Source organism: Fistularia commersonii, chromosome 7 (genome assembly GCF_037954325.1).
Source record: "Fistularia commersonii isolate RoL2024-O1a breed Wild chromosome 7, RoL_Fcom_v1.0, whole genome shotgun sequence".
NCBI lineage: Eukaryota > Metazoa > Chordata > Actinopteri > Syngnathiformes > Fistulariidae > Fistularia > Fistularia commersonii.
In genome coordinates, this window is record NC_141290.1 from 3,817,340 (window position 1) to 3,843,872 (window position 26,533).

Here is a 26,533-nt window from a genome sequence, read left to right on the forward strand (position 1 = left end):
CGCGGAATGGCGTCCGGTAGGGGCCCGCTACGCTGAATAATAAATATTGAAGGTGACGGACAGGTGTGGTTAACCAATGAGAGAGAGTCTTGATCACGTCACCCAATCATATTGTCTCAATCGTGGGGAGGGCGGGACATGACGGGAGGAGATTATGATGTCATACATGTTCCCGGGGCTTCGCGTTTCCTGCACTGGTGCATGGTGGTCGAACAGGAGGAATTGTTGGAAATTTTTCCGAGGTTAGTATATAAATTGGTTTTTACCCAGTGTGCAGTATTCCCCCAGCCGTCTCTGCGACAGATGGGGTGGCGAGCCGGGGCATAGACTCTTAAGTAGAGTGGAAAATAGAGCTTTGTCGTCGTTAAATGAAACTGACAGTCAACGGGTCGAAATGCTTATGTTGTCATTAATTAGCGCATGATCTTGTTTCCTAACTGCGTCGTTACTTGTACAAGCTCGAATGTTAGCTTAGGGGAGATGGTCGCTTTGCCCTCCATCCGACACAACGAGACGGTTTTTGCCCTTATAATACGTCCGCTCGTCTGCTTTTGTCCCGACGAGCCTGGCACATTTTGCGAGACTGTCGAGCCACAGTGGCCAAAAAAGTCGTGACTGTAAGGGCTGCCGCAGTCAACGAGGCTATTAGCATGGTGGCTAACAACTCCCCTCCCCGATACTCGTACTTTTCGGTGACTTTCGATCAGCCGAGAAACTCGACACTCGACTAAAACACACACTCCTCGCCTTTTTTCCCCACCACAATTGCCCGTCATTTTTTATAACAGCTAATTGACAGGTACTGCAAGTCATAGCTTAGCTAGTCGCTGCTAGCTAGTTAGCTAATAAATGTTGACACCAAGAAGCGCCAAAAGCAGCGCTCGCTGTGTGTAAACGTGTTACGTAATTAGAAGAATATTGACAAAGTATACAAAAAACTGGCGTTATTTCAAATATGAATGCCGTTTATTTCATTTAAGCAAACATAAAAGACGTGCTACTTTTATACCTTCATATCGCACTGCCACATTTCAGGCTATTATTGCATCTCAGTGGAAGCTGCTCCTCATATAACATGTTTAATTGTACAATGTAGCCTTAATCTCGTGTTTCTCCGTAATTATAGTTTTATTTTCAGTAACAAAACCTAACAACTCTAACCTGAGCAAATGATTCAATTGAAACTTCACCCTGTCCCAACCAGCTGCAAGCCAGAAGGTTTTGCAGGGTTTGTTTGTCACTTATAAGCCAAGAATCCTGTGGTGTGGATGGACTAGTTTGTCCAAATGTGATCCAAAACAAACAGAAAGTAAAAAAAAAAAAAGAAGTCATGACTGGGAATTTCATGCTGAGAAAATGGCTTGCAGTCTTGTAACAAGACCGTTCTCATTTATTTACCCTTGACATTTGTCGCATAAATGCTGCATGGTCACCTCATACCAAGGTTAGATGTTTCCTACTGAAAAACGTCATCAAAATATTGCGCATTTGCTTGAAATTTAGGAAAGAGAGGCAAGTTGTCTCTGGACCACAATTCACCTTCAGTATTTAAAATCATAAATCGCAGTGTCAGATTACCCCACAGTTTGGGCAAAGTAATGCTCTCCATCTAAAAAAGCATTGTCTTTTGTATAAATTTCCTTGTTGCTTATCACAGACATCTGTTGTCAACCACAGTTTGTTCGCCAGTGGCCTGAATAGTTTTGGGTGGTTGGAGGCATTGCTGACCTTGTTTATGTTTAAAAAAGAGAAAGAAATCTGATATTTTGATAGTATGTCATAAAAATATAAATGTGTTTTGAATCAAAAACATTTATTCTAAAATATTCACAGACCTGAATGGACAAGAGCGGAAAATGATTAGTATGTTTCAATCCAATCCAGTTCAAAGGATGTCAGTGTTAATTCAAGCTAATGTCAGTGCACGATGCAAATGCTTCTGTTTGTAAAATCCATCTTCTAAATACAAAATGTTGACATGCTGTATACCATTTTATTTGTGTTTTGATATATATATCTCTTATGTATATAAATGTCCATTATTGTATTGTAAAATCATTAAAATATATTTTAAGACAGGAAAAAATGCAGTTAGATATATCTCTGTCTACGCTTGTCACAGTCAAAGCTATTTTTGACAAGTATAAATAATTACTTGTTATTCTAAGGCTTTGGCCTCCTGGGTTGCATTCTTGAGATTAGTTGTCCGGGTTACCAAAGACTGTTTTTATGCTTAAAAAACATGAAATTTTAATGCGTCAGCTCTTTGAATTTTTTAAATTTATTATTTTATTTAATGATATCAACATACCTCACTGAAAAGATGAGCTCTCGCACACACTAGGAATTTTCTGATCTACATAACAGGGAAAACAAACCGCGATTCCACCGAAATGAATGATGCAGCCCAACACATAAAACAACCCCAATGTCTTGTAAAGGAGTCAACCCACCCATTGTTCTGTTTACTGCAAACACACACACACACACACACACACACACACACACACACACACGTGTTTCTCAGTCCATGCATATCAGCATGTGGAAGTTGCTGCAATGGGATGGGCCGAGCTGTTTATCTTTGCAGCTTAGCCCCCAGACAAACCCATCCTCCCCACATCATACGCACAACCATCTACAAATGAACATCAGCTAGTAAACATATCACTTGGCACATCTAGTGTTGTTTTTGCTCTTTTCTATTGTTCATTGTTGTTTTTAATCTCATGGCTGTAGATTAATGTGTGTCCTCTGTCTTCATTCCAGCAGCTGAAGCATGCTCTTGGCCCAGATAAACCGGGACTCCCAGGGAATGGCTGAGTTTCATGACGCCGACGGGCAACCGGTCACCCTCTGTCTGACGGAGGCGGTGACGGTAGCAGGTGACTCGTCGTCCATCCCATCACTGCAACGCCATTTGATACTCGCTGCATCCCGAGCGTTCTGATAACCAATCTGCATTTTCTTCTTGCCGTGGTGGTAGCTATGCGCTACTGCGGAGAGGATCGAAGTTCAACACCAGTACGGAAAACAAAATCGCAAAGTCCACATACGGAGGCAACCAAGTTCTTGTGACTCAAGTACAACTGATAAAAATGAATGGGGGTTATTTGAAGGAAATACCGCAGCGGCAGACCTGCAGTTTTAAACGATTAGAATACAAAAGAGGGAATTTGAAGTGTGCGTGCGTGCGTGCGCGTGATATACTGGTGTTAACTATAAGGAAGAAAAATGTAACTTCTACAAAATTGTGGCGCTAAATTATTCTGATTTAATAACCAACCATCTCTTTAATACGAGTCTGCCTTTATTGATAAATTCGACTTGTTAATCGAGAGCGTGATGATGAGAGAGGAGCATCGTTTTTCTCTCCAAGCTTCACCATGACTCAGAGAATATCACGCCGTCGATCAATACGTGCTGCCACATTCTTCTCACTGTTGTTTCTCGGGTCTTAGATGGCGATCAGATGGACAGCATGGACACGGTCAGCCTGCAGGCCGTGACCCTGGCGGACGGCTCCACCGCGTACATCCAGCACGACTCCAAAGCCGCCTTCTCGGACGGACAGATCATGGACGGCCAGGTCATCCAGCTGGAGGACGGCTCCGCCGCCTACGTTCAGCACGTGTCCATGCCAAAAGCAGGTAAGACGCCGACCCCTGGCAGCGCGTCAAGAGTCGAAGCGCTTGAGTGTTACGTTGCTGTGTATAAATGAATTACCGTCCAACCTTGACTCACAAGGGCATCGACTTGCGGATTTTCCGAGATATGAGTCGGCGCTCAGTGGCTTTTTCGCTTCGTGATACGAGCCGAGATCTGAGTTGGGAGCAAGGGAGATAAGCGTTTGACACCGCCGGTATCCGTGAAGTGGTGTTTAAAAAAAAAAAAACAGGAAGATGTGCAGCCTACCTGGCGGTAATTGTCGAAACACAAGCGAGGTGTCCCTGTTGTTGTCTCGATCATGAAGAGACGAAGAGTCGCCTGCCTTCTCAACTGTGAGAAGCCAGGAGACATTTTGGGGGATTCGGTGCAGCCGACGAGGGGGAACGTCAGCGGACGAGGTGTCAAAAGAGTCACTCAAAGCTGGTCGGGGACCGTTTGATGGTTTTAAAAAGAGGACCGGTGTTCACCGTCGCTAAATTAAGTTTAGCCACAAAGTGTAGCAAAGCATGCAAGTTACATTTAGGAACATATAGGAGCATTAAGTGTGCAGCGAGTAAGTTAAATTAAGGGATAAAGCACCAAATGAAAAACTTCCCCAACCTCCCTGCCAATCTCCGCCACCTCCCTCCGATCTTACATCGTAAGTACACTTAATAAAACCAGTTTATTTCATTATTTTTTTGTTATTTTTTAGATATTGTTTTCTATTTATAAAGTAAATTTTCGATATTTACAAAGACTTAACAAAACCAAGGGGGCAGAAACAGATTAATCGCGTTTTGATCCATTATTACAGGGAAATTAGATTTTGTTCTACGAGCAAATTGAGTTACGAGCTTGGTCCCGGAGCAAATTAAATCCATGATTTAAGGTAGTACTGTATTAATTTTTTTCCCCCTCCTCTGTCAAGATTTCTGGCACAGTTAGAACAGGGTAAATTTTTTCTGTTTTTTTTTTTAGTTTTAGAGAGTGACGTGTGATGGTGTGTCGTCACTTGCAGGAGGAGACAGTTTGCAGCTGGAGGACGGACAGGCGGTTCAGCTTGAAGACGGAACAACAGCCTACATTCACACCCCAAAAGGTTAAAAAAAAGCAGACAAAAACAGATGTACTCTTTACTAACCTTCAAAATGTGTCTTTCTCATTTACAATACGTCAGTGTTTACACTAACCGTGAGCTCTTTGCACTGTTCAATCAGCGTGTCGGGCTTGTTATAAGTTATCTGCGATAAAGGATTCGGCGTTCAAGGTGTCAGTTTACTTTGGAAACGTCAAGAGAACCAGCGTGTTCATTTTAGCTCTAAAAGTCTCAAGTTTTCAGCCAGACAACCTGCAGTGGCATAAATGTAGAATATTTTATACTGATTTTTTTGGCCATGATACACAATTGCAAACTGATATAAATCCCAGCGTGCAGGTTTTTCTTCCATCACTATTTTTATATGTACTATGTAAAAAAAAAAAAACTGTCATGTCAAATCTTACAGAGCTCATTTGAAGAGCAAAGAGTTGTAAAATTGGAATTGTATCCTGACAGTTTTCCTGGCGCCAAATGCGACACCTTCAAAACGACTGTGTCACATTCAAGTGGCGAAGGGCTAAAATGGGCACGGTGTGAGACGTTAACGGTCCCAAATGAAAGTGTCCATTGTGGGTCAAAGACACCAGTTTGATATCGCATCGGTAAATAGTGTCAAAAAATGGACTCCGCACTACCGCCGTCTCTTATTTTTATTTCTGGTTTTAGACTCCAGGGGAAAAAAATGCATGACTATAGGAATTTAACGTTGTGGCAGAAACTTTTTTTTTTTTTTTTTTAGAAGTTTCTCCCCACATCATCCTTATTATATACTAAATTTTCCCCAAAGCCGTGCTTTTCAACGAACCCTCATCTTCCTTTATTGCTGAGTGGTTTAATACAAGGATCAGACACTGAGGCTTCTGGCATTCAGGAAATGATCCATCTTCCCCACGCAAACAACCACCTACCATTTGGGACTGGACCGGAGCCCAGTTTCCTTTATGATGTTTCCATGACACTCCCCCCTTTCCTCCAGCAGATACCTACGACCAGAGCGGCCTGCAGGAGGTGCAGCTGGAGGACGGCAGCACGGCTTACATCCAGCACACGGTGCACATGCCCCAGTCCAACACCATCTTGGCCATCCAGGCCGACGGCACCATCGCCGACCTGCAAGCCGACGCCACGGCCATCGACCCCGAGACCATCAGTGTGCTGGAGCAGTACACCACAAAGGTGAAGGGCCGGTCTGGATCCGGTTCACTCATTTCGCGGCGGGAGCGTTGATAGGGCTTTTGGATTTGCAAATCACAAATCAGGATTGTTGCAGCAGTGGATTTTTGCGTTATCTTCAATCTTGTACTATTGACTGAGTATCAATATGCGAGCACGACAATCAAGAACTTCCTCGTGGTCCCTTGACTAAATGCCAAAATCGATCAATCCGGAAATACATTTCCAGATGAAATACATTTCATCGCAATTTTTCTTTTGATAACCAGGTGGCGCGCCGTCGGCAGCCATTTTGATAGAAACGCCAATATCTATCGTGCGTTAATCTACAAGAGAGCGTTATGATTTACGACAACGTCACATCACGCTTTCATCCATGCGATTGTTCGTCCGGGGAAGCTGCAGATCCACATGCGACCTGCGTGTTGAGTCTCTGCCGCATTAACAGTTCCCCTCCTCTCCTCCGCCAGGTGGAGAACATAGAAAACCCCCTGGGCTCCTTCGGCAGGGTGGAAGCAGACAACGGCGTGCACATGAGGGTAGATAACTCACCTTGGTTACCCGCATTTTTGCCTCATCGATATATCGGAGTTTCATCGGTGTTTCCTGTCCCATCAGATTGTGTTGCAGGGTCAAGACAACAGGCAAGCCAGGGTTTCCAATGTGGGAGAGAAGTCGTTTCGCTGCGAATACGAGGGCTGCGGAAAGCTCTACACCACGGCCCACCATCTCAAGGTGTGTGTGTGTTTGTGGATGGCTATGTTTTATGTCTTCAAAACAAATCGCTGTCTTCTAAAAGAAAAAGTGTGGGGAGTCTCCTTCCTCAAATTTCCAGTCAGTGTATGTATATATATTTGTTAAATGCTAGAACAAGGGAAGTAAAATGCAAAAATCCCAGTGTTGATTTTCAAATTCCAGCACTGAAAGTTGTTTTTTTTTTTCGTACTCTGCATCACTAGTCATTAATCACAGTTTAAAAATATAAAAAAATAAGTGGCTAACAATGAACTTCGTCAGTTGACTGGGCATGACCAGGCAGGGAAATTTCAAGAGTAACTGCCATTTCTGGAACAATATAACCAGTGTGTGTGAAGGCTCTCGGTGGTTCAGGTCACGGTACTCGCTGTTAAGCTCATCAAGCTCAGATAATGAATATAACCAGTGGAGTTTATGATTCATGATAGAACAAAAAAAAAAACAAAAAAAAAAGACTGTATAATACCACAGCTCAGCCGGATCCAGTGGAAACCAGGCGTAACTGTCACAATATTGTCTGCTGCTGATTTAACCCCTCCTTTTTTTTTTTTTTTTTTTTCTTGTTTAATGTTGCTACAGGTACACGAGCGCTCCCACACCGGAGACAAACCCTACGTCTGTGAATACCCAGGCTGCGGGAAGAAATTTGCAACAGGTAACAACCCATCGCTGTGTGACTAACTTGGGGCAGTTTCATCAGTGCGCACCACAAACTCCGACATTGTATAATCTGAGTGATTTATGTCAACGCTGTCAACATCAAATTGTTTAGATGAGAACTAAATCTAGCCTTATGCTTGCCGACATCACTACTGGGATCAATATTTTATTTGTTAAAGCGATAATATTGCATCAGATAAGCAGCAATAATTCTTTATTTTAAAAACACTCGATGCTGACAATATGAAACCGCTGCTTAATGAATGAATGAATTGAATAACGGTGTAATACATTCATTCAAAACCTTCCACCTAACATATATCTGCATTGGTCCAGTGATCTCAGCAGTCCACAAATAAAATTATAGCTATTATTTGTGTGGCGTAATGCTCTATTATAAAAAACAATGTTTAATTTTCATTATGACTGGACTTATTAATTATGAAAACAGTCTGTATGAATCAAACCGAGGAACTCCCTCCTGGCTTGGCTCAATGTAAATAAATTAATTTCTTTTTTTTTCCCTTTGCTGATGACGTCAGGGTATGGACTTAAAAGTCACTCACGCACACACACTGGGGAGAAGCCATATAGATGTCAGGAGTTAAACTGCTGCAAGTCCTTCAAAACCTCTGGAGATCTTCAAAAGCACACTAGGACACATACAGGTAATGGAAAACACGTGGAGTATGTTGTGTCAAACGCGGGACATTTTCATGGCTGATATGCAAACCGCAGATTTGGCTAAAGGCCCTTTGTTTCATGTAGACATAACAAATTTTGTACAGCCAGTTATTTTGGCCTTTTTTTTTTTCCTTTTTTGAAACCATACAGATCGCGAACAGTGCTGTCATTGGCTAGATAAATTTCAGCGTGCTTTAATTTTAGTCGAATGCAGGAAAATGTATTTGTTAACTTGCTTAGCAACCAAAGTGCTGCAGGAGATCCTCAGGCACATGGTCATCATGAGGAACTTAAGTTTCTGCTCTGTACTGCACACACGTGCTGCTTCACGTCTATTCTGTGATAATGAAACAAGCCTTGATTTTTTTTTTTTATTATATTTTTTTTTTACGCCAAATGTCACGCAGCATTGAGACTGTTTTCAATCGACTTATTTTCAGGTCAGGTTATCTTCTCCAAGAGTGCTGTTGCATCCTCTGTATCGAAATGAACGAAGGCCTCCTTAAATGCGGACTTTGTTTCTTCATTTTGCGCCCGTGATTCGTATTACAGGAGAGAAGCCTTTTAAATGCCCGGTCGAAGGCTGCGGCAGGTCGTTTACCACCTCGAACATCCGGAAAGTTCATATTCGGACACACACTGGAGAGCGGCCGTACTACTGCTCCGAGCCCAGCTGTGGGAGGTCCTTTGCTAGCGCCACCAATTACAAGAACCACATGAGGATTCACACAGGTGAGCACTTTTTAAATGTCTTTTCATCCACTCGTCTTTGACCCACATGCCAATCAATGTTACGACAATAATGACAATAATTTCTCCAGGAGAGAAACCATATGTGTGCACCGTGCCTGGCTGTGAAAAGCGCTTCACAGAATACTCTAGCCTTTACAAACACCATGTGGTTCACACACCCTGCAAACCTTACAACTGCAACCACTGTGGGAAAACCTACAAGCAGATATCCACGCTAGCCATGCACAAGCGAACGGCGCACAACGACACGGAACCCATCGAGGAGGAGCAGGAGGCCTACTTTGAACCGCCCGCAGGTCCGTGCAAATGCTGAGATAATCTCGTTCTGTTCACATACAGAAAACTGTTGGTTTAACACGAAATGCATAAACTCAATCAAGTGCAACACACTCGCTTGAAAAGAGATGAAAATCATTTTTGAAGGAGAATTAAAAAAAATCCCACGTTTAAAATCCTCCTCCGCACTGCAGATGCCATCGATGACCCAAATGTGAGCTACTCCGCTGTAGCTGTAGATACGGAGGACTCCGGCTCAGAGCAGGTTCCAGTGGAGAGCGCAGACGTAGTCGGCCCACAGCACGTTGCCTTGGTAACGCAGGAGGATGGAACACAACAGCAGGTAATGAGGCGACAGAGATGGTAAACATGCAGTATGCGCATAAAATGATCTTCTCATTATAGTGTTTGTCTGATAAACATCCCGGGTGTTTTTTCTTCCTGACGTTTTTTTTTTTCTTCCCTTGGTATCTGATCAATGCAAACGATACCAATGCATTTTGCATCCTTCGAATCAGGCACAATCTTTGGTGTAGAGTATGTGAGAAAACCCAGCGGTCTTGTCATGAAGCAATCAAAATCAAGTTTTGGTTGTTTTTTTTTTCTTATTCACGCTGTCCCGTCACCTGCTGGTGTGGAGAAATGTTTCTTATCATGCTGTTATTCCCGTTTTCACATTTCCAAGTGCGCTCCAGCTAAAATTCGACAAAAGGTATCTTATCCCTGCGCCAGTGGTGAAAGATAAGGACCTGACAGAACACAGAGCTGCGGATTGTCTGACGGCGCACAAAGCAGCAGTTTAAAAGTGGGGATATGAACACAACTGACCGCAAAACTAACATTTTATGCTTGTGTATAATGTTTTTTCTAAAAAAAAAAAAAAAAAACAACCTCCACCTTAATTTTCACTGCTCCCCTCAGATTTAGGCCCAAATTCAGCACAACAGAGGTCAGGTGATTTATTATTGTTTTGGTTTGTGTTTTAAGGTCATACAAATACTATATAATCTGACTTCAGCTCACTACTTCATCGCCACTTCTGCTGTCCCTGAAATAATCACACACACGGGTCAGATGGAGTTTTTTGTTGTTGTTTTTTAAAAAAGTGACAAACGTTTCTCAGAAAGTAGCACGCATCCTCTTAAGACACAAAAAAGACTTTATGAACGAGGCCTTTGCTCAAGATCTACAGCTCTGCTTGATACAAGCGGCTTTTCAGCTCTGTTCGTCTAGAAAACAGCAAGCGCATTGTTACAGAAATCTCAATGTTGTTCTCACATCAGGTCAGTATCTCCGAAGCAGACTTGCAAGCGATGGGTGGCACGATCACCATGGTAACTCAAGAAGGCACAACCATAACCATCCCAGCCCATGAACTGGCAGCGCAGGGGGCCCACTCGGTCACCATGGTAACAACCGACGGCTCTGATGAACAGGTAAACAATTTTTCTTGGAGGCTGAAGTCAAATCCGTCTTAGAGGGTCTCGTATACCATGTTCCATTATGGAAGACGGCAAGATTCGACACGCTGCAACAATACCTTCATAATGAATGGAACAGGATGGAGCCTGTTATTATCTGCAAGGATTTTATATCAGCTACCTATACATTAGAGGACTTTGTAAAGATTTGGAAAAGAGTAGCTGCAGTAGGACAATGCAGTCGCACTTGGTCCAGAGCGGAGATGTAGAGGGACAAAACCAAAGGTATCAGGTGACAAGGAGCATACGTTTGGTGAATGTAAACGATCCATTCTTTTTACAATCCCTGCCCTGAGGCTCAGTGACACATTTCAAACATCCACAGAGGCTGTGGGTGGCAGACAGAGATGGACAGTTCAGATTTTATTACGTGTCAGGGAGAGTTGAGGGGGTGAAATGTGCATTAAGGATCTCTGGATTTAAAGAATGAGTTGGGCAGCAAGGAGCCCTTGATGCCACCTGCTGTTTAGGAAGTGGATCTTGAACTTTACAAATAGGTCTGCAACTGCAAACTCTTGTTATCATTTTTACAAGGTGTGAGACAACCATGAACCTCTTACTACTTCTTTGAACCCACAACACCTGGAATGTCCTTGCTGTGACATCTTTACAGACAACTACATAAGCTCCAAATAACTTCTACAATCAGTGTACTCAATTGGACTCGTAGAATTGTGTGAACATGAACCATATCATCCATTTTAGGATTATTCTTTGCCGCAAAGCGTGTAGATCGGCACTATTCTTTAATTAAAACGCTAACCTTAGGGTTTTATTCAATAAAATACAATATAGGTTGAATAATGGGAATATGAAATTTAACTTGAGTGGGAAAAAGGAATATGTGCAGCGCATCCTGTAACTCTGTTCCCGATGGACAGAACACAGCATTGCTTCTCCGTGCCTCGCTGTTAGAAGTGAAACTGTGAATGACAAGGAATAATGAAGGACAGGTCTATTATAAAGCAAATTTCCCAAGATCCTCATTTCTCTCTTTCTTAAGTTATCAGGCACTGCATTACAAAAATGTGTAATAATAACTATTATTATGATTGTTCTAACACTCACCACAATCCCAGTAAATCCCGTGGTCGTATCATTCTGTGGTTCAAGACGGGTGTAAATTGATCCCCTGTCTCCCCCAGGTGGCCATCATGACACCCGACATGGCCTCGTTCCAAACCGTAGAGGAAGCCGGCTACAGTCAGGAGCAGGATGATGTTCACCCTGTCACATTACTGGCCACGTCCAACGGCACTCACATTGCTGTGCAGGTTAGTAGATTGACAACACGGTGCTAAATAGACTGACTGCTTGCACCACAATTTGAAATTTTTTTTCTTGACCTTGTATGGATAACCTCCTAAGACTTGCATCCATCTGAAGCCATGATGTGTTTTATGGAAAACAAAACCGAGTCGTTTTTCTCATGTCATATGATTTTTTTTTTAATTAGTTTTAATTTCCTTGACAATGTTATTTACAAATTTTGAAAAGCACAAAATCCATATAACATTTTTTTTCTAAATGCCTGCAATATTTGTATTGAAATAATACATAGGAATACATAATAAATTCAGTTAAATTTTGTGTAAATGCAAATAATTTTTGTCATTTGTTTTATAAATAACTAAAGTGTAAATTTGACACTCTTTCACTATAAACCATTAGACTTGACATGTGAAGGTGGGGAACACACCCTACTGAAAGATGACCACTATTGGATGGTGTCACTCAACGTCCTGAGCTCTGATTACCAAATTGCCCCTTCTCTCTCCGATGATAAATGAAATTAACAAATAAACAATATTGAAATAACAATTCAGTTATTTAATATGCCTTGATACATAAATAAACACAATATTATCATGTGGAACAAATGACTAACCAATCAAAATTTTAATACTCCTGAGGACTTAAAATCCCATGAAAGGCTGTACATCATCTAGCTTGGTTTATCATGCAACCTCTGTAATGTAAATCACATAACTACCTAGTTTTCCTCCTTTTTACCCCTATGTAAGTAAATCCAATAGGATTTAAACACTTGGAGATGAGGTTGTACTCAGCTGCAGGTACTTCTTAACAGTGTGGCCGGTAAATATTTATGTGACGGAGGTTGTTTTCCTTTCAATCTGCAGCTCAGCGATCAGCCGTCACTGGAGGAAGCCATAAGAATAGCATCAAGAATACAGCAAGGAGAATCACCCGGCCTGGATGATTGATGGGACTGAACATGGTGGACAATTTAGGATCAAAATCGTCTAAATTGAATTCTGTCAACAAGAGAAAAAAAAATCCCAAGTCTTCCTCCAAAGTTTTTCTTTCCTTCCTTACAGAGAACTCAGCTTTTATGTGTACATAGAATTTTGATAACTGGAAATATGAACCGGACTATTTTGTCCTTCGAGGAGGGAAAAAATGCTTTCTAATGAGTATGCAGCACGGCGCAGTGTACAGCTAATGCTATTTCTAATAAAACAGAATATTGCTTGAGCTTTTCATCTGTCTTGGGTTTTATGCAACAAACCGAAATGTTAACCAATATATTTCAAAGGACGGTGTGTGTTTCTCTCCCAACGCCACAGAACACACACACACACACACACACACACACAAAATTCACCCTATAATTATCAAAATCTTTAATCTGCAAGAGGACCCTTTATAACGAAATATGTGACGTCACAAACCCCCCCTCTTTCAAGCCGCACTCTGATTGGTTGCCGCGGCCCGATCTGTCCAACGGTCGTGGCAGAACCTTACGGGCGCGAATTACAAAAAGTATATTCCTCTGAGAAACTTTCAGGTAAACACTGGCTGCCGGTTTCGCTGAAAACCGTGAAAAGTGGTTTCAGAGAGCGATAGTCACCTACGCTGCCTGAAATTGTTTTTACTGTGTCTTCGCCGATGAAACGCTCACTGTTTTTCGGGGATTCGCCGGAGCGAACCTCCGCCCAGGAGAGCGCCGGAGGTGCTAGCATCCCGATGCTGGAATGTCCCGTTACACCTCCGCACCAAACCCTCGGAAACCTCCGGCTCTTTAACTTGCCTCACTCACCAGAGGTGAGTTTTTGTGTCCCTAAACATGTTGAAAAACCATGCACAAAGTCACACCAAGATTTTTTATTTATAGCAGTTCCAGCTGATACCTTTCTCAAGTCAGATGACGACCCAGTTAAGGTTCAGGTCTAGCTTTTACTCACATTTTCTTTTTTTACTGGATTCGATTGGTTAAAAAAAAATAATCAAGAGTTAAATGCATTTGCACGTTTCACTAGTTGTGTTTTTGTAAGGTTGGTTGCATTTGACTTTTTTTTTAATTGCAAATCTCATGATCGGGTTGTCACACAATGTGCACCTGCAGAGTTGGTTGAAGGGATCTGGTCCGGAGAGTTCGTCCCGCTCCAAGGTGTTCTTGTTTAAGAATGCCGGGTCCTCAACAAAATCCATGGCAGGGGAGGAGGGACTGCAGACCCCGCCCGTGAACTTCAACCCCTTCACCCCAGATTCCCATCTAGTTCGGTCTGCTACGCAGCAAAGGACCTACAGGAAGAGAGCACACTGGAATGAGTAAGTTCTTACTTTTTGTTAATGCATTCCCTCTGTTCAGTTGGTGTGTAATTACAAGGCCATTTCGATTAACTCATTTTCATGACGCTTTAATTTGCACCGGTGGATCTTGCCCAGTGTCCCTGTTCTACGGGGGACGGATTTCAACGGCGCACAGTGTGATAGCGCGATGGACGGGCCAGGTGGGGCGACGGTATTTGAAGGGAGAAACAAATTTACAATCTTCCCGATGGACGTATACATAATTTCATTCTTATGCGGGAAAAAGTTAATGTATCACACGAGCATTTCCACTCTCCGTTGCCATCCTAACTATTTACGTTGGAGCTAGCATGCAGGTCCATAATTTTTGCTTTGCGCTAGCATGCCGGGCGGTGATGGTAGCTTTGCGTTCGCATGCAAGTCCGTAATGTTAGCTTTGCGCTAGCATGCCAGGCGGCAATGTTAGCTTTGCGCTAGCACTTAGGGAGTGGATGTTAGCTTTGCGCTAGCATTCCGGGCGATGATGTTAGCTTTGCGCTAGCATTCCGGGCGTGGATGTTAGCTTTGCGCTAGCATTCCGGGCCATGTTGTTAGCTTTGCGCCAGCATTCCGGGCCATATTGTTAGCTTTGCGCTAGTATTCTGGGCGATGTTGTTAGTTTTGCACTAGCATTCCGGGCGATGATGATAGCTTTCCGCTAGCATTCCAGGCGATTGGTCAGCATTGTGCTCGCTCTCCGGGTGATGATGCTAGCTTTAGGCTCGCATTCCGGGCGATGATGTTAGCTTTGCGCCAGCACTCGGTGCGATTAGTTAGCTTTTTTTGTGTTTTTGCACTTAAACAGAGATACATCACACATACACAAAAGTCAAGTTATCTATGCCTTTACTAGAATTTGACATAGATGTAACATTGCTTTGCCCATTGTGCTGAAGCACTACGACGCTCGTTTACTGTATTAATCTGCCACTCAGGATACCTCAAAGCTATAATGTGTATAACATAAAAGTAATTCCCAGAACCAATATTTATCTGAACAACTCCTTTGCAACACTATTCAATCAATGTATTCATTATCTATTTTGATCAGTTTTTGATTACATTTGTAATGTTGGTAAAACAATGTACAAACATGACATAACAGAAATGAAAATAGTTAACAAATAGAACAAAAAATGAGTTAATATATGTGGAAGCTTTATCTGCTAAAAATTCAAAGTCAACACCTTGAAAGGGAATGTTGGAAAATGTTCCGGAGACATTTCAAATCTGAATAAAAGCAAGTATATTTTCAATAAATGAATCATTTAAAAAGCAGTTGTTGTTTTTTTAACCTTTGTAATAGATGGGACAGAGTCTGTTTTTAACCTCAAAAAGTTATTGTGAATTACTATATTTTTAATTTATGGATTGTTGGAAGTGAGAGTTTGTGTTTGTGAGACAGTGCACACAATGTTATAGTTTAAATGACTGGCCTGTGTCTTAATAAATGTGTTATGTTGATTTGTGATACAGTAAATCTGGGTCAGGGGAGGTCCGCAGAGGGATGTCTTCATCAGGATTCTCCAAAGCTGGCAACAGGAATCCATCAGTCCTCATGAACAGTGTGTCATCCTCTGTGTTGTCTTATGATGAGTTGATGCATTGAGCGGACATGAGGTTGCCGGATTGGCATCAAGTCCAGTCTTCGCTATGGCTATGTATGTGAGAGGCCCTGTCTTTTACAGGATCTCCCCACGCTGCCATTTCTGTTTTGGCTGTCATTAATCCCTCGGCAAAACTTGTTGTCCAATTATATTTCTGGCATGACTTGGGACAGCTTTGACAAACTGTTTCTGTGTCACATCTCTGCAAAGGTCAGTTTTCATCAGATCTAGATGTGACTGTAGCCTCCTTCTCATGAACAGGAAAACGGGAGCTTGGACAGTTGTAGCATGGTCAGTATTTCTGTATCCATGTAGGTACTTTGCTATCTTTTCTTTCAGTGACATCTGAGCATTGCCAATGGCTTTTATTGACTGCCTAAACGACTGGACAAAGTGCTCCCCTTTGGCAGGATAGTCAGGTACAGCAGTTGTATGCTTCATTTAATTTTTCCGGGCGAATTGTTTGGAACTCTTCCCATGTAAATTGACTACAATTGTCACTTATGAGTGGCTTGGGCAACCCTGTTCTTTGGGAAGAGTGTCGCAAAGCACCGCCAACTGTTTTTGTGGATGTGGCATTTTTCAAAATAAAACAACAAGAAACCTTCTATCTAAAAATGGCCCAGCGTCGTCTACGCGGATCCTTTGACATGGAGCAGTTGGCCACTCCCAGCTTTGGACAGGGGCAAGTATAGGCTGCCTTTGTGGCAGTTGACATCCAGAGTATGACTTGTTAGGTTCTCCATGTAGCCCCTAACAAGGCTCCTCTTCTTAATGGCACCCATGTGTCCTTCATGAAGGTCACCAAGCGAAGAGGTTAGTCCGGGTTATCATGAGTCAAGACCTTTTCTGACATTAACAGCTCCTCTGCTGTATTGAATGCCAGGTCACACTGCTTGGTCCAATTCCAGCTTGCCTTTCCCTGCAAGAGGTTGTTAGTGGATGGGGTACTGTGGCCTTTGGTGATAATTTATCAGTCCCAAAAATAAGCAAAGCCTGGGGGATGTTACTGGGCTTTGGTGCTTTCAGAATAGTGTCAATTGTGTCCTGTGGTTTGGAGCCCTTATCTATTCTGTGCCCACAGTACTCAGAGGAGTCTTTGAAAAAACTCCCATTTAGTCTTATTGACCTTTTCAGTCCTCATTCAGGTAGTCTAGTTAAGACTGCTTCTAGATTTGCAAGATGAGAGCTTTCATCCTAGCATGTCACGCTTTTATCATCTAAGAAACACTGCATGCCAGAAGTCTCCTGTAGGACCTGATCCATGGAGTGCTGCCATGCTGCAGGGGCAGGCACAATACCAAACACCATCCCATCGCACTGAAGAAAGCCTTTTATTTAGTGAGATGATTCTTCAATCTTTCAGCCATTTGCATTTAAGCTTGAGCTAAGTCCATCTCCGAAAAGTGTCGGCCACAGGCTAACAATACAAAGATCTTCTTTTTGCTGGAATGGGTAGTCGTCTGTCTTCTACAGCATATCACCTCCATAAAAGACAACCGCCCGAACAGGGACTTGAACCCTGGACCCTCAGATTAAAAGTCTGATGCTCTACCGACTGAGCTATCCGGGCTCTGACTTAGGCAATAATGAGTATCATCCGAAAGATAACAACACAGAGAGCGGAGTGTCGCCAAGTTCACCTCACAGAAATGGACCAGTGAATTCCAAGCACATATACAGTATATTGGTTAATTGAACAAATAAATTTAAATGTCTTTTTTTACCGTGTCTGATATCGCTGTACAATTAAATTTAATTAATCACAATGCTTCTGATTAATTGGGTTCATTTTTTTTAATCGAGCACCACCTCAAATAATAGCTATCCATATGTGCCAACGGTGATGTAGAAAAAGTTAATGACACAGCAGAGCCGCCCACTCGGGCTCCACCTTGTATCCTGTTTCACAGATTAAACCCATTGTTACAACCACATTCGTTAAAGCCGTTAACCAAGGACGGGGATTTTGGCCGAGAACCAAGACCTCATGGCTACTGGTGAACCTCTGCCATGTGCTTGTGGACCCCCTCCCCCACCAGGTGCTGCCCTCTGTTGGACAGAATACTCACTGTCACATTATTGCCTTTTTTTTTTTTTTTTTTTTCTAGCTCCTGTGGAGAAGATATGGAAGGAGTTGATGGCGAAGAGGACATTCTGCCTCCATCAAAGGTAGTCGTAAGATGGTTGAAGTTAAAATGAGCAATTTAATGGAATTAAAAATTGCTTGAGTGGACATAATGGAATAAATATGAACCGTTCAGTTCCAAGAAGTGGATTTTTGTCATTTTTATGTTTTAAACGTTTAAATCACCTCAAGTTGAAAATCAGAAATGTAATGCTTCTGAGCTGCATTATACATTTCCATTATTGGTAAGATTGTCATCACTACATCCTGCCTATTCTCTAGTAGTTTGTATCCTCAAAACAAAAAAAAATCCCAAACTGTCTGTTTTCGTTTCAGCAATTTTGCGAATAAGATGGTGTCACAAGGACAGCTAGTTTTAATACCGTATTTTCACGCCCTGCACTAAAAGGCGCAGTCTCAGTGATGTGTGCCATTACTGTATTTAACACACATAAGGTGCACCTGATTATAGGGCGCGGGTTTTATACACAATCCACGCCCACACTTCCCCCTTTAACGTTCTCATGGTGTCCTCTACTACGTCTGCCTTAACACAACAACTCACATACAAGCATACAAGTGTGCATATTTAAAAATAGAGCGGGAGCTAACTGAGTTTGGTATTCACTTTTTTTTTTTTTTTTTTACCGGTAATCGTCATCAATCGAACCCATGGAAGTCCTCATCCTCTGTTTCTGATTTGAACAGCTGCGCTAAATCTCCATCAAACATGAGCGGTTCACTTTCTTCACTGTCACTTTCCGCGCCGCGCGGCTCCTCGGAAATGATCCCGGCGAAAGCGAAAGCTCGAACAACAGTGCCAGCGGACACGTTTGCCCAAATGTCTACAATCCATTCTCAAATTGTGGCGCAACTCGCCCGGCGCTGTCTTCAGTGAGCGGCACCTCGTCCATGTTGGCGACGTGGCTGGGCTGGATTTGTTTGTTGCCGATATTTTCAGGGTTTTTAAAACATGGATATTCTGCATCACGCACATACCTGTTCTTTTATATCCAATCAACGTCCACACCTCCCCCTATAACGTTCTCATGGTGTTCTCACAGGGCGCACTGCACTATTGGGCGCGACGCACATTTTGAAGAAAGTCTTAAGACTTTTATGTGCGCCTTATAGTCGGGAAAATACGGTAAAACCTCCCTTGAAAATGTGCGCCTTAAATTTAATGTGTGCCTCTTGCAGAGAGTCACCTTGATGCAGAGCCACATGATGTCCAGATACGTCTCCGAGTTCCTGGAGCTTGATATGATCGGCTCGGGGGAGTTCGGTGCTGTTTTCAAGTGTGTGAAAAGACTTGATGGCTGCATCTATGCTGTCAAGAGGTCAAAGAAGCCGCTGGCGGGATCAACAGATGAGTAAGTCAAGCCTCACTCTAACCCACGCTCAAAGAAAGAAATGCCGCTTTCGGTCACTGAAACTGAAAACCCCTGATTATGTTCAAATGGGCTTTGCAGATTATCATTCAGTTTATTTTCATCTGATTATTCGAATGCCCCCCCTCCTCTCTCTACAGGCAGAACGCCTTGCGGGAGGTGTACGCCCACGCCGTCCTGGGCCAGCATCCACACGTGGTGCGGTACTACTCCGCGTGGGCGGAGGACCGTCACATGCTCATCCAGAACGAGTACTGCGGCGGCGGCACGCTTGCAGACGTCATCACAGAAAACCGATATCTGTCCGAGCTGGAGCTGAAGGACCTGTTGCTGCAAGTCGCACAAGGCCTGAAGTACATCCACATGACCTCCCTGGTGCACCTCGACATCAAGCCCAGTGAGTGCTGATGGTCCCGGAGCACCAGTACAATTTTTGCACGCGGAATCAGTGAGAATCCTACTTTTAAAAACAAGTGGATGGTGATTTAAAGTTTTATCAACAGTCAGATTTAAGATTATCAAGAAAGCTAGTTTGTGAAGAATGTATAGAAACAAATCGTTGCAGTCCCACTGACAAGATATAGTAAAAGATATACTAGAAGATAATACTCAAACCTGCTCTGAAGAGTTCAAGACCATATTTTACAAACCATATAATAACGGTTGGATTATTGGTAAAAAGCTAACTGCTAAAAACCTTAGCTTAGACACTTAGACAGTTATAGTTTTATCACTTGTTTACTAAGTCACTTTATAGTTTCACTGAGACACTTTATAGTTTATAGTTTATTTTTATTTCAAATTCTGCCTTTTTCTTTTTATTATTTATTACTGTTATATTTTCTGTAACTCTGGCACAACAATTTCCTTCGGGATTAATAAAGTTGTTCTTATCTTATCTTATCTTAACAATCAGAGGTTGAAATCTAACAGATTTTTTGTAAAGTAGAGCGTTTTGTCTTTTGTAAGGTCGACATCTTGAATTTCAAAGCTAACTGAAATGCTTTTTTTTTTTTTTTTTTTTCTCCCCCATCCAAGGCAACATCTTTATTTCCGACAAATCCGTATCCAGCTGTGACGAATGCGAAGACGAAGACACCTCGAGCTCGAACGTCATCTACAAAATAGGTGAGTAACATCTCCGTTCCCTCCTGGTTTCTGCCTCTTTCCGTTTCGGCATCTCTCGTATTCTCCTCCTCCAGGCGACCTGGGTCACGTGACCGGGCTGAACAACCCTCAGGTCGAGGAGGGCGACAGCAGATACCTCGCCATGGAAGTCCTACAAGAGGTCCGTCTTCTCGTCCAAACCATGTCCGCCACATTTCGACGGGTCAGGAGTCAATAAGCTTCGTAAAACCGTCTTTGTCCTCTGCAGGACTACAGTAACTTGACCAAGGCGGACATCTTTGCGCTGGCTCTGAGCGTGGTCAGTGCGTCCGGGGCCGAGGCGCTGCCCACCAACGGTGACAAATGGCACGAAATCCGGCAGGGCAAACTCCCCGCCGTCCCACAAGCTCTACCGCGACAGTTCCTCAGCCTCCTCCAGGTAGCGGCCGGGATCATTTCCATGTTCACTCTTCAGATGCAGAAGAAGTCTTTTGCCTACTCATTTCTTGAGCAGATAAGTTACTTTAAAAATCTTTTGGACAAGTTGACAGAAAATGGTTTTGAAATTTGCAGGTCATCTTTTCCCAGATCAATTTTGAAAATCACAATTGAGTTCACGTGTTCTTGACTCTCACATTCTGGTTCGGGAACGTATTTACAGATTTTCCCCCCCGACTCACCTGAATGTCGTTCATTTCAGCGGATGATTCACCCGAACCCCAAAAAACGTCCGTCAGCCGGTGGTATCATCAGACATCCGGTGCTCCTGACGGCGGCCAGAATGAGCGCCGACCAGCTGAGGGCTGAACTCAACACCGAGAGGCTGAAGAACGCACTGCTGCGGAAGTACGAATAACGACAAACACTCACCTACTCCGTCAGGGTCTCCGAATATTAAACTCCAGTTACTGACTGTCGGTCTAACATGCACTTGTCGCCAATTCCAGCTGCACACGATTTAACCCAGCACACTCCGTGTCTCTGGGTAAATGTGTGATCGTGTTTAGTGCGAAGCCAAAAACGTAACGCAACATATTGTCATCAAAATCGATATTCTAAGGTCTGCAGATTAAGTTGAAAAAGTAAACTGGCACTTCCTCCAAAAAAAACTGGAAAGTGTCAAGAATTTTTGAAAATAACCAAAGATTATCAACAAACTTGGAAAGCACTTCCTGGTGTTACTGATGACCTATTAGTAGAAAATGGTTTTCTTCTAGTCAGAACATTTGTAATTAAAGAGTTTCTACTCCGAGGGCTCTCCGGTCGGTGTAATAGAGAAATGATTCAATTCAGTTGAAACGTCCCCGTTGCAGGAGCTGAAAGGACTCAGAGATTATTCTTGATTTGATGTGAAAAATGTGACCCGTTTGTGAGACACTGACATTCCGGTTGTCGTTTTCTCGTCAGGAAGCTGAAAGGGGTTCTGCGGGCCAGAGCAGCGGCAGAGGGAGAAGGTCCTGTCCAGCGACAGGGTCCTGACTTCTGTCAGGAAAATCTCTCTGGTCACTTGTGGACAAGGCAATGAAATAATAAATCACTGCTACAAAAGCGTCCCATTTGCCAGGCTGTTTATTCTGCAGCAGAAGGACAGTTCTGACAGAGTCTGTATGGACTTTATATGTTTCTTTCTGGTTGTTTACACAGATTCTTAGAAATTGGAGAACAAACGCCGGGCGGTGATTTCTTCTGCACCCGGGATTTGCTTTTAGTTATTCGGCCTTTGCGGTAAATAGACATCGAGACAACCAGGGCGTTCGGCGACGGGTCAAAAGTCAAGACAGAGACCGTTCCAGTGGTTCATCAGGGTTTTTTTCTGGAGATTTTTTTTTTGTGCGGTTTTAAACACAAAGCATGCGGTTTAAATAATTTTCCATCACACTTGTTCCACAGTCCAGGCCAACTCCAGAACCTCCAGGCTCACCGGCATCGGAAGAACCGCTCTGCTTTCCTCGCCGTCCTCCGAGGGGTCGAATCCACGTCGACAGGAAGTTCAAAAAAACTGCAAGCGTAGGGATCCTGTTTTAAACGGATCCCGAATGAGGTGTTTGGTTTTTTTCTTCCTGTCGTCGAGGGAAAAACGACCAGACACGGAGACGATCGGCACAAAATGTGCCGGGGCAAACTCCCCGAAAAGACTGTTTCAGCCTTCTCAAGGTAGCGGCCCGAATCATTTTAATTTCACTATTCAGATGCAGAAAGAGAGAGCGTGGAAAATCTTAATTGTTTTTTGTGTCTTTTACTCGTTGCCCTGAGCAAATAGTTGTGAAATTCAGGGAAAGTCAAGAAAAAACTCGGAAACGGTTAAAAAGAAGCAGAATTAAATTAGGCTCGTCACAAGTTTTTGGAACAGGAGGGTGAAATCTCCCCCTGATTCGATTAACAGCATTTTAACTCAAACTTTTTGCTAGGCTTGTGGACATTTTGTAGATTTGCTGAATTTTGGATCCTTTTTTTTTTTTTTTTTTTTGTTTCCAGATCAGAATATTAATTTTGAAAATCCTAATTTGAATGGGATTGTTCTTGATTCTCACATCTTAAAATCCAAACCCCCCCCCCCCCCCGAGGCTGAACGTCAACAAGGGCAGAGAGATGGTGAAGGACTACCGAGTGCGATCGATAGCAGACTGGACCGGATATTGAACGCCGAAGCCATGGCGGCCCAGGTTCTCCCCCCACCTCTGTGCGACCGTGGAGCAGGTCTTCAACCTGAGCCTGAAGCTGAAGACAATTCCGCGACTGGAAAACATCTCGCACGGTGCCGAAACCAAAGGAGCTCAACAGCTACCAATGAAGACGCAGGAACAGCGCTGGCTAAGCTACGTCCCACGACCTGCTGCGTTTTGCCTACCAGCCTGGCATTTGGGCGGATGACGTAAACCTCTACCTCCTGCATCGAGCTCATCGGGACCTGGAATGAGGGAACTCTGTGAGGATCATATTTTTTGATTGCCCCAGTGTCTTCAACACCCACCAGCCTCTGCTGAGGGACAAGCTGGAGCTCCTAGGAATGGACAGCCAACCTTCCAAGGTGGATATCGGACTACCTCACTAACCGCCCATAGTGTGTGCACAGGACTTCATGCACAGTTCAGACAACCTCCACCTGCAGAAGTTCTCTGATGACTCCGCCATCTTTGGAGTCGTGGAAGATGATGACGGGGGAATACGGGGAGCCGATACGGGACTTTGCGGACTGGTGTCTGTGGAACTGCCTCCTGCTAAACACAGGAAAAAAACAAGGTGCTGGTGGTTGAGAGAGCGGTCGCTTATAAGTACCTGGATGTTCGCCTGAACAAAAAAAAACTGGACTGGTCGCACAATATTGATGCTTTTCACAGGAAAGGTCCTGCCAGCTCGACTGTTTGACTTCTTCACTCATTCATTCACTCATTCATTCATCACTTTTGCACGTTTCTACGTTGTCAAGATATTTCAGTACAACCTGTTAAACAAGTCATACCTTTTTATATACAGGACTGTCTCCGAAAATTAGAATATTGTGATAAAGTTCTTTATCCTCTGTAATGCAAATAAAAAAAAAAAAAAAATTAGTATTTCATGATGTTGTAATATTTTGAGGTAGGATTTTTGAGTTTTCTTAAGATGTAAGCTGTAATCAGCAATATTAAGGTAATAAAAGGCTTATAATATTTCAGTTGATTTGTAGTGAATCCAGAATGTATGACATTTTTGTTTTTGTAATTGCATTAAAGCAAAACTTTATCACAATATTCTAATTTTCGGAGACAGTCATGTATATTGTTTACATTACTCATTGTTTATTTTTAGTTTTATATTTTTGATAACTTTTTTCTCGCACTGTCTGTAATGTTTCTCGGTTCAAGAAATGTACCGTGCATAAAAGAACAATCAGTGGGACGTTAGACCGGGTGTTTGCTTTAATGGCAGAGCATATTCCAGAGTGAGAATAATAATAATAATAAGAAGAAGAAGAAGAAGAAGTGAAGTATCGGTTGGATGATACCGCTTGTATAGTATACGTATCGTTGACATTAAAGCATCAACATCATGGGATCAACATTAAGGCAGCAACATATTCCCATGGAATATTACACTGTCCACTTTCTGCTGTGAGTGGTTGAAATTTCCCGACCGTGGGAGAATTAAAGGAATATTCTCTACCTGCTTGGGTTTTCTCCAGGTTTTCCATCACAGTTCAAAACTGTTTATTGTCGAAGGAATAAAAGGGTGATTGTTGGGTGATGGGTCTATTTTGCTAAAATACAATGAAATTGACACTTTATTTCATAAAATCCAACTGAATTGAACTGATTTCAAAATGCATCAATCCTGATCCCTCAAGTATCAGTCAACTTTAACAAAAAAAATTCATTTGGAATCGACTCATAGACCCAAGAAGCAGGAGCTCTTCAGACAGAAATGTTAATGTACGTACAATGTAAATATAAATTTCATCTCAATTCCGTCCCCGTACCCAATACATCTTTGTTTCAAGACAAGTGTAACCAGATCACCCATTTGCGTTAGGTGGTCATCATGACAACCGACAATACGTTTCCAGTCAGGAGCAGGATGACACTTTCAATTGTGAATGCAACGCTGCGCAGGTTAGTAGATTTAACATTACAATTCGTGAATTTCATTGAGCTTCGTGTGAAAAAACTTGTCATTCTTACACATTCTGCGCTTATTTCTATCAACATGCGCACAAGTGAAAGTAGGAGTAGGTATACTTCAGAATAGTAATGTTGTAAATCTTTAAAAAAATATATCCTTGATTTAAAATTTTTGAAAACCATGAATCCACAGAGCATTATTCATTTACAACTATTGGAATAATACATTGAACAACATCAGTATATGTGATCTAAATTAATTACAAATGTCTAAATGTGTAAGTAGGAGTAGGTATACTTCAGAAAAGTAATGTTGTAAATATTTTAAAAAAATTATCCTTGATTTAAAAATTTTGAAAACCACGAATCCACAGAGCATTATTCATTTACAAGTATTGGAATAATACATTTAACAACATCAGTATATGTAATCTAAATTAATTACAAATGTCTGAGTGTGTAAATGCATGACTGCAAATTATTTTGGGGATTAATTTCATGTATAAATCCTGCAATTCTTGTTTTTTTTTTTTTTTTCAATGGAAGCTTCCTTCACACGTAGTCCCCGCCCAAAACTCACAATGCCTCCTACGGATTTTCCCCTCTCATCTGTTTACCACAATAGACTTGACATGAAGGTGAGGAACACACCCTACTTATAAGAGATCAAATTAAACCTCAACTTCACCACTTTAGAAAAGTGTCACTTTTCCCATCTTTGCAGTAAATAAGTCACATTAAAATAGTGTAGTTCTTTAATTTGCTTTGAGACAGTCATAAAAATAAGATGATTATGCGGAAAAGGAGACACAAATTAGTAATATCCCCTTGATGGATCTATCAAAATATGATATTAAGGCTCCGAGGAAATTAAAATCCCAAGGAGTCTGCGTGTAGAGTACACACTCAGGATAATTGTATTAACCTGCCTTTGTTCATCCTGTTACAACTTACCTCCCTCATGTTAATCACAAAACAAAATAATTCTCCACCTTTTCCTAATGTTTGTAAGTAAATCCAGTAGCACATAAATGCTCAAGAGGTGCATTTTTTTTTACTTGGGAAAAGATCGAAAAGTTACTAGTTGGAACTACTTAACAGTGCAGTCAGTCAATGTTTGTGTGATGGATGTTGTTTTTTCTGCAGCCCAGTGATCAGCTGTTGTAAGGTGAGCATCAAGAACACAAGACTGATGGAGAGCAATTCAAAACTTAAAAAACATTTAGTCTAAAGTGGATTATGTCAAAAAGGAAAAAAAAATCCCATCTTTCTCATAAGCCCCCCCCTCAAAAAAACACACACACACAGAACTTTTCTTTTAATTTGCACATACAAGTTTAATAACTTTTTAATAACTTGAGACCTTAAGACACTTTATAGTCTTCACTCGTTAATTAAGACACTTTATAGTTTATTTGTATTTCTTATTCCCCCCCCCATATCTTTTTTTTTTAGACTGTTTACACAATTTTCTGCTATTATTTATTATTGTTATGTTATTCTTGTAACTCTGGCACAATTTCCTTTGGGACAAGTAAAGTTGTTCTTATTCTTAACTGGACTTATAAGGTGGAC

General features: G+C 42.2%; 2 protein-coding genes and 1 non-coding gene across 6 annotated transcripts; 2 read left to right on the top strand and 1 right to left on the bottom strand.

Moving 5' to 3' along the window:
* Positions 1-174: 174 nt before the first annotated feature.
* Positions 175-13,029, top strand: znf143b (zinc finger protein 143b). 4 transcript variants are annotated; one of them, XM_086149210.1, is made up of 15 exons: positions 175-242; positions 2,770-2,885; positions 3,462-3,650; positions 4,670-4,750; positions 5,727-5,926; positions 6,394-6,462; positions 6,542-6,658; positions 7,259-7,334; positions 7,882-8,007; positions 8,576-8,755; positions 8,845-9,072; positions 9,247-9,395; positions 10,336-10,488; positions 11,679-11,807; positions 12,675-13,029. In XM_086149210.1, exons 2-15 carry the CDS (start codon positions 2,780-2,782, stop codon positions 12,756-12,758), a joined length of 1,887 nt encoding a protein of 628 aa, XP_086005336.1. In that variant the 5' UTR covers positions 175-242; positions 2,770-2,779; the 3' UTR covers positions 12,759-13,029. The 4 variants fall into 4 exon arrangements, with proteins under 4 accessions (XP_086005336.1, XP_086005338.1, XP_086005339.1 ...); XM_086149212.1 differs by having other exon boundaries at positions 5,730-5,926; XM_086149213.1 differs by having other exon boundaries at positions 2,773-2,885; positions 5,730-5,926.
* A 414-nt stretch (positions 13,030-13,443) lies between these two features.
* On the top strand, positions 13,444-23,652 carry LOC147232394 (wee1-like protein kinase 1-A). Its single transcript, XM_086148919.1, is given in 14 exon segments — positions 13,444-13,599; positions 13,901-14,106; positions 17,846-17,906; positions 19,063-19,235; positions 19,394-19,650; positions 20,292-20,381; positions 20,456-20,541; positions 20,629-20,799; positions 21,061-21,206; positions 21,768-21,807; positions 21,809-21,844; positions 23,058-23,197; positions 23,316-23,388; positions 23,434-23,652. Coding segments are annotated over 14 exon segments (1,854 nt in total).
* trnak-uuu (transfer RNA lysine (anticodon UUU)) lies at positions 17,235-17,307 on the bottom strand. Its single transcript has one exon. It is a non-coding gene; the product is annotated as a tRNA-Lys (tRNA).
* Positions 23,653-26,533: the final 2,881 nt, after the last annotated feature.

Coding starts and splice junctions, on each gene's coding strand:
- znf143b (XM_086149210.1), top strand. CDS start 2,780: ATGCTCTTGGCCCAGATAAACCGGGACTCCCAGGGAATGGCTGAGTTT. Junction 8,008..8,575: donor GCACACTAGGACACATACAG/GTAATGGAAAAC, acceptor TTCGTATTACAG/GAGAGAAGCCTTTTAAATGC. Junction 10,489..11,678: donor CCGACGGCTCTGATGAACAG/GTAAACAATTTT, acceptor TGTCTCCCCCAG/GTGGCCATCATGACACCCGA.